The sequence below is a fragment of the Diachasma alloeum genome, unplaced genomic scaffold (assembly GCF_001412515.2).
Source record: "Diachasma alloeum isolate Michigan unplaced genomic scaffold, Dall2.0 Dall_scaffold_00183, whole genome shotgun sequence".
NCBI classification, from domain to species: Eukaryota; Metazoa; Arthropoda; class Insecta; order Hymenoptera; family Braconidae; genus Diachasma; species Diachasma alloeum.
In genome coordinates, this window is record NW_021680349.1 from 522,538 (window position 1) to 531,447 (window position 8,910).

Below are 8,910 nucleotides of genomic sequence, written 5' to 3' on the forward strand. Positions count from 1 at the left end.
AACTGAACGAACATTCAGATTTACCGATGATTTTTTCATTATATCGTTAATTTTCAAAGAAGAAATTTCAGTGAAACTTTCACTTGATGAAAATTTAGAAGTGCTACCAACAATTTCCCGTGGAATTAATGATCAAATATACAGATTTTCACGTAAAAAATTTGCGAATTTAACTCTCCAATTTAGTAATCCAGAATTAAATAATTTGGGCCTCTACTCTAGTGCCATGATTTTTCCCACACGGAGAGACATATTCAGTAAATATTACGGAACTCACAATTCGTCACCGATTACGGAACGCTCGGGAAAAATTCCGCGACAGTTCCGTAAAATTTTCTACAACCACATTTCGCCCCGGAATTACGGAAAAAATACGCAATTATTATGGAATATTTCTCCGTGCATAATTTTCTCTTCGCATTTACGAGAAAATGTTTCTTTCACACACAAACCACTGATTGGGTTCATTAGAATTTAATCCAATTTCAACTTTTTTCCCCCAAAACGAAGTTAATTGCCGCGCACAATTCCGTCAAAGCAATTCGGCCAGAAATTTCCCCACTGCAGAGTTGACGTCCCTGATGTACAATAGCGCCTATGACTGGTTTCCCTTTCATCCTACCCCCGCAACTCAATGATGGGACGGGGGATAACTAGTCGATCGGATTTGCCCAGTGTACCAGCATTTTCATGTGCGGGCGATGAAAAATCGAAACCCCCCATTGTCCCTTTAGCGATGATTGTTTTATTTTCTGCTCTTTTTTCTCCCACCTCACTGCGGTATTTTTTTGTTTTCTAATTCTCTCATCATGAATGAAACACAGGGAGAAAAAGGTAATTCAATTTATTCAGTGTCCCCAGGTATACCGAACATCGCGTCCAGCGGATCGATCGAGCCCTCCCATGCAAGCCACGTTGGTGCGTTTTCCAATTTACATTTTCGAATGAAATAGTCCGGTATAGTAGCCCCTCTCCTATCTCCTTTCTCGGCCATTCCCTCTCCACTGCTAAATTTATTCGGTCCATTGAATATATAGACACATTTCATATATCCGTATGATAAGTACACATACGGTGTTGCATTATTTCCTGATGTTCAACTATGGAAACAGGACAATCGATAATATTTTCGTTAAACAGTTGATATAATTATTCAGGAAGAAAAAGTTTGGAAAATTATGGTTATTGCAGTTCATTGAGAAATGTTAATTTGATTACATTGGGAGAAAAATTTCGTAATATATAGACTATATTTACTTGAGAGAAATAAATTATTTTCAATGGCTTACGATATATCTCAAGACAATACCAACCAAAAGTTAGTCTCTATAGATTTACGGAAAAAAATCTAAATGATTTAATGCATTCTCATATTTGATGAAGGCAATCATAACTGTTTAAATCAAATGAAAAACTATTTGTTAGTTGAATATTGCAAAAATTATGTTCTATAAAATTTTCCAAAAAATTCATTTGTTTGGAATTTATGAATCTACCACGGATTTTTTAAAAACATCGTAAGAACCGTTTTTTCATAAGGTGGAAAAATCGAGTTCGGGGGGACTCATAACATTTGACAAATACCTCGTGTGCTACAAACCCGCAGATAATTATTTATTATCTCCTAAACTGTGTAGTACAGCTAGTTAGATTTCTTTTTATTCTGGGAGAATTAAGCGATTGAAGAAAAATTACTTGTCTGAAGTAAATATGTTTGAGGTATTAGAATTTTTTGCCTGACTGTAACAAATATGATGAGTGACTGAAGGGAATTGACTGATTAACATCTCCTTCCAAATGAATTATTCACACGAATCATAATCCATTCATCATCTGTGACAAGTTTACAATAATAACGTTAAATATCCCTTCATTGTAATTCACAAACCGCATGAATCCACAGATAAACGAATATAAAAAATCAAAAACTGTGTCTCTATGAATCATGTATGAACTTAATTAATATTACAACATCGTCGCAATAGAATTCAATAATCGGATTTACATCTTCAATAATATTTCGCATTTTCAATTCAGATGCGATCAGTAGATTAATGAACTCGAGCAAAATCGAGAAAAATTTCCTGTTAACCTTTGAATTTTATTTATTTATTTATCTGACCGTGGTAGTGAATTAAGGAGGTGTTATGTGGCCTTGCGGTCAATGGAAAGACCATTATGCCAATTTAAAGATGAGAATGCAACTCTGCACTGACCACGTATTATGAATTATTCTCTCATTTTTATCTCCTCCCTCCTCTTTAGTGTATTCCTGTTTTATGGCTTTTGCCATTTGTTTCTTTTCACTAAGAACTAAAAATGGAGGATGGGTAATGTTTTAAAATAAAATTCATTTCATCCTTCCATTAACCGCAAGGCTACGAAATACATTCTCCTTTCTCTTGTTTCTTCCCCATAATTTTCATTGAATCCCATCGGTAATTGTAGTGTTAAACTACAAACAGACTATGTATATCTATCCTTCCCTTATAGTTTTGATTAATTCTATTCAATTGAATGTTACGTCGAATTTTCACGACCAGTTTAAAAATTCCAGCGGTTTTTAAAATATTACTGTTTTTGACTGAAATTTGGCGTACAATTGTTAGAAGTTTTTATCAAGTGACAGTTTCACTGAAATCTTAATCAATTCTGTCATTGAGAATTTTCAATTTTATGAAAAAAACAATGGAAATTGAAATTTAAATGAAGTGAAATCAGGTTACTTGCAAAATATATTCTTTCATTATTCATTCATTGAAAAATCTGCATAATTTGATACTAAATATTCATGTTCTACCAGAAAATTCAGATAATTTGGAGATTTTATGTTTTGTTTCTGCTTAAAAATTATAAATTTCTTTGAATTTTTAGTGAAATTTATAATTTTGTGATTTTTCCTCCCCAAGTCGAATTCAGTGGGGCTTTTCTGAAAATTATTACTCAACTATTCATCCAATTTCAATGTTTGCCAGAGATTCCGGACGAATTAATCTCGAATCAAATTCCAACTTCTAACAGTGAAAATTCATATTATAAAGATATTTTCTATTTACACATTCGCGTCACCAAGAATTCATTACCGTGTACCTACAGAAATGTTTTCCGGGAATAAAATGAACTGTAATAAAATTTCTATTTAAACTAAAATAAATAGTTTTTTGAATGGAAACAAATGCGTGTTTAGCTGTAATGAGCACATCAGCAATTAGAAATAAAATCATCATTCAGATTTGAAACCAATAAATCGTTCATTTGACTCTAACAGCGAATTTATTTGGAATTCATGAATTATTGATTGCCAACACACATATTTTTGAAACGAATAGAAAAACTCCAAGTAAAGAGTTTTAATTTATTCTGCCATGGTGGTTCCCTGACATTGACCCTGACCATACGAAGGTCTTGCTACTCGGACATTGACGAATTATTCCACTTCTCCATTTACCACTCATTATCGTTTTGTTCGTCTTTCTCATTGAATGACCTTGATTATTTCATCATTTGTCTTGACTCTTCTATTTGGCTCACAAAACATTTTACTCTCTCGTTTGACTCCTACACAGTTGAAAAAAATTTGCGGAATTCTCCGCAAAAACCGCTTGAATTCGATTTAATGGAAAAATCAATGGAATGGTTAATGGAATGGTCAATGGAATTTCAACTTTTCCAAAAAATTCGAATAAAGTTTCATGTTTTTAGCGGCAGGAAGATAGAATTCCCCAATTTACACGCATTTTGAACTGAAAATACATATTCAGTGCAAAATTCCCTGAAAATTCAAGGGAATTTTCGCAGAATTCCAAGAATTTCAAAGAAATTCTCTGAAAATTCAAAGGAATTTGGAATTCAAGGAGAGATTTCTCTGAATTTTTCTTATTTTTCATTAATTTTTCCGGAAATTAAGATTTTTCCCAGAAATTATGAATTTTTAATGACAAAATTCCTCGAAATTTCAGTGGAAAATTTACAACAGAGTAGAATCGTTTCAGTTTCGCAATCATTCCAAAATTGGCAGTCAGCTGATTACCGAATTGCCCTTTTACCCGTGCTGCTTCCGCCCGGAAGAAGAAAATAAGAACAAGAAGAATCACAAGAATTGTTTCTCTTACCTTTTCAGGAAACCAAGGTGTGACAAAAGGCATCTGAAAAGTATTGCTGTAGGAGTGCAGAGTGTCGAACGAGTCGGGACTGACAGCGCCCAGCATCGAAAACACACCCCGGCTGAATTGACGGCAAACTTGAACAAAAAGAATAAAGAAAAGGCGCATTTTAGATTAGCATGACAAAGGCACCTCGTCACGGAGAGACTCCCATTCTCCCGTTTTTTACAACTCCAATTGCATCTGTAGTCTCTGGAATTCTCATCCCTCTTCATCCCTTCCTCCTTCTTTCATTCTATTTCGACTCTCCATTAGCGTGCCGCTCCCCCCACCCCCCCACGCCAACCACTAATAGAATATAAACCATACGATATTCATAATTAAACAACAAGGTACGCACATTCTGCTGAATTATTCCCCTCAAAATGCGGAAAATTATGAACGCAATTATGCGCAGAGATGACTGAATATGTGTGTCAGATGCATGAAAAAAAGAAATAATTAAAACCACGAAATATGCTCGCATTTTTCCAACTCGAAATATAATTACGAATAATTACATCATAATTCTCAGTTTCTTTGTTTCATTTCTCTCCATAACTCGTAGTTAGAGGAGTGGAAAATACAGCCACTGACATTGTATTTCGAAAAATTTTTTTGTCAGAGGTATGTTTTCAGCTCGTAGTTTCATCCTCCGGGATTACGGCAAGAATGAAAAATCGTAGAATGATTCGTACGGGGCTATTCGTATTCGCAGCGAGCGAGTGGCGGCAGAGGAAGGAGGATGCTAGAGGAGGAGGCAAAAGTGTCGGCGCCAGTTCACTTGGCTATCCACGGGTGCGGAAGATATGCAATTTTTTGCTGGACAGGGCGATTGCGAGCAGAAGAGCGAGCGAGACACGTTGATGCACTCCAGCCCCCTCCCCCGCCCGCGACCGCCCGATGGTTCGGACTCGGTGAATTTGGACGGTATCCAGAAAAATGATGGACAGCGGACGAGACAGCGATTCTCCGCAGGCAAGAAAACTGTTTAAAACGATCTGCGGAGAAAATGTTTACGAGATATGACAGAGCAAGCCAACAAATTTCAGCTTTTTTCTTGAATTTCATTTGCCATATATCAGTGCAAATACTCCCACTGAATAAGAGAAAAAAACTTGGGAAAGACGAGAGAAAATAAAATAAGAGATAAAACGATATGACGGGAATATCAGTGATGAATTGTCTCTGAGAATCAAAATTCTCAGTCGTTAGATTCGATGAGACGCTAGTCTCCGAACTACACAGTGGTGTCTAATGGAACTTGACTCGGTGAGAGATAGTGGGAAAAGCACTGAGGAAGAAATGAAAGGAGAGGGGGAGGGGGGACAAAAAATGTAATAAAAGAATTGTCTCTTTTGGGAGGAGCGGGAGACAATCGGCTCAACGAAATCATGGCCCCGTTTTATTGATTACAGTTCACTCGGACCCGTGACCTCGCTTTTTTCTCACTCAGCCACCCCTCCCCCTCCCCCGCCCGTCGTGGCATTCGACTCGTCTCCCATCCGCGGCGAGCAGTAATACGATAAAGCCACTCATACAGGCTTCGGGGTAGATTGAAGAAAACGTTCCAACGATCGCCTCCTAGCTCTTATATACCCAACGATGTTACTACTCCTTCAATCCCACCATCTCCACCCCCACCAGCACCTCTGTGGACATTCCCTCGAGCTACAACTAACCGAGCAAACTTCGCCGCAATATCACTTCTTATCGGCACCATCCATTATTTTCTGTCACTTGGAATCCGCTTTTATTCGATTTTTCTGGTGCATCAACAAGAAATTTGTGATGCTTCATTTTGTGACTTCACTGGTGTGGGCATTATTTAATTCGTGGGATTGTAATTGTGTTCAACCAGGTTCAATAATTGAAAAATTATCGAAAACAATGTTTCAAATTTTTTTAACACTTTTCAATAACAGGCTTTATTTTGTGCAGATTTTTCTACTCAGCCGTCTAATACATATTACAGAATGAAAATAAGCGTTGCAGTAATCCCCTCCTATGGTGACCAAATTAGCATTAATTAATTAAAAGAAAATCAAAATTTTTATTTTTATGGATCTGTGATATTATAAAATTTCATGAATGAGAAATCCTAAAATTAAGCTATTTAGCCGCTAATTTTGAATTAAATCATCCTTGATCTCGGAAACTTAGTCCTTAAATTTCAGTAATTGCATATCAAAAGATTAGGGTAATTGTAGTTGGTGTCAAGGCTCTCACGAAATTAGGAATAGACTTCTAGAAATGCAGGATCAATTGAAAAAATGCAACTGTTTTTTCTTTGTTACCTGCGTCAAAGGCTCATGGAAATTACCTAAATGCAAGGGCATTGTTTTTAGCTTCCAATCGGTTCTCTAGAAAATTCGAAAAATGTCAGTTATCTTCAACTCTATTGGTTAGTAACTGAAGTAATTTGATTATTTTCCAACATATGAAATATCGTGCGTTCTTAATGGTTGTGCTTGATCAATTGAATCAAATATCAACAATATGTCTGCACTGCGTTGGAATTCTCAAATGTAAATATTTTAAGTTGTATCATAACATTCGGATTTATTTATCTCAGATTTTTTTGGTGTATGTAATGGTCCCAAAATAACGCTCTGTCAGGAAATAAAAAAATATCCATAATTGGTGATATTATTTGCCAATCACTTGAGAAAGATTTTTTTCAGGGAAACATATGCGGTTTAATACGCTATCAATGATTACGCGCATTACATAATTCCGCTATCGGCAATAAATTTATGATGCTTTGGGATTTCACTGATATCTCAATCATTCAATCCGTGAGATAACAGTTGAATTTGATTATGAAACCTATTCTAAACAAGAGAAACAAATTCTAATTTTTTACCGTATTTTATCTTTTGATTCCCAACGAGAAAATTTTAATACCATCCATTTTATATTTTTGGCCCTAACGGAAATCTTGCCCCGTCTCAAAAAAAAATCTGTTCTCCCCATGCTTGCAATGCCTATCTAAATTAATTGAATGTTTTATCAAAATGATAAAATTATTAAACTCAACGTCAATATATCAAGTATCACAGCCCAATTGACCTTATTCACCCCACAAACAACGTTTCCCAGTTATTGGCCGTTGTGATTAACGTTGACCTTAATTACTGCGGTTATATTGGACGCTGAAATCTCTTTTTTTTTATAATCGAGAATGAATTATGCCGCAGATATACTGTCCACGGGTATAAAAATGAAGCGTGAAACTGCAGAATCATAATTCTATGCGTTATACATGTAGATGCAGCGTTCACAAAAGGCGCCAATGGCCACAACACTGATGCCTCACCCCCCATCACCGACTCGTTCTATTTTTATTGCGATTATTTTTTGTGCCTTTAATTTCGCCGAATTTTTACCTCTTATTTTGTGAAGTAAAAAATGAGGCTGACGACGGAATTAAAATTGCGCGTATGCGATATTGCATTTTATTGCTTTTTATCATAAAGGATTATTGCAGTTTTTTGTTTCCTGATTATTGACTTTTGAAAAATTTTATGAGTCGCTTTATGATATTTTGTTATGACTGAATGATGAGGATTTTTTTGGGGGGACATTGTACCTCAAGGCAATATTTCGCCGTTGTGTACTCTAATGGAGCTGTTTATTTATCGTTAACAAAATTTATTAATCAGTGATGAATGGTAAACTGTTCAAAATTGGTGACTGAAATTTCCACAACTTTTATTAAGGGAAAGTTTCACGGAAATTTAAAGCAATTTCGTCATTAAAAACTTCAATGAATAATAAAAATGAATGATAAGAGAAAAATCATTGAATAATTTTGAATGACCCAGGCATCTCAACTCACGCAACCCGAGGAATGTCTCGTGCTTTAAAATATTATTGTACTCAAGGAGAATTTTATCGCAAATTAACTCACTCAAATCGCGTGGAAGAATCGTCAGTCTCGAAGTAGTTCCTTTTTTCATGATTTTTTAATGATCGTGTCTATTCGCACCATTGCGTGAATCACTCCCTATACTCCACATTGCGTGAATCACTCCCTATAATACACTCCATACACTCCACGCATGCGTGAAGTTTGTGTGTTTCACGCAGCCGAATTTTCATACAGCTGTGTATTTCACGCAGTTGAAGTTTCATACTACTGTGTGTTTCACGCAGTTGTATTTTGATACGCCTGTGTGTTTCACGCAGTTGAAGTTTTATACACCTGTGTGTTTCACGTAGTTGTATTTTTATACACCTGTGTGTTTCACGTAGTTGTATTTTTATACGCATGTGTGTTCCACGCAGTTGTACTTTTATACACCTGTGTGTTTCACGTAGTTGTATTTTTATACACATGTGTGTTTCACGCAGTTGTATTTTTATACACCTGTGTGTTTCACGCAGTTGCATTTTTATACGCCTGTGTGTTTCACGCAGTTGTATTTTTATACACCTGTGTGTTTCACGCAGTTGCATTTTTATACTCCTGTGTGTTTCACGCAGTTGTATTTTTATACACCTGTGTGTTTCACGCAGTTGCATTTTGATACGCCTGTGTGTTTCACGCAGTTGAAGTTTTATACACCTGTGTGTTTATACACACAGGAGTGTGAAATACACAGAAGTATCTGAATACCACTGCGTGAAACACACATGTGTATAAAAATACAACTGCGTGAAACACACAGGTGTATAAAAATACAACTGCGCGAAACACAGTAGTATAAAATTTCAACTGCGTGAAACACAGGGGTATAAAAATACAACTGCGTGAAACACACAG

At 36.0% G+C, this 8,910-nt stretch overlaps 1 protein-coding gene across 2 annotated transcripts in view; it reads right to left on the reverse strand.

Annotated features, from left to right (window-relative positions):
• LOC107047660 (glutamate receptor 1) overlaps positions 1–8,910 on the reverse strand; it is a 261,472-nt gene that overhangs the window by 43,830 nt on the left and 208,732 nt on the right. For both annotated transcript variants that reach the window (XM_015270463.1, XM_015270458.1), the window contains exon 3: positions 4,113–4,240. In XM_015270463.1, the coding sequence (XP_015125949.1) occupies positions 4,113–4,240 (128 nt within the window). The remainder of the gene's footprint in view (positions 1–4,112; positions 4,241–8,910) is intronic.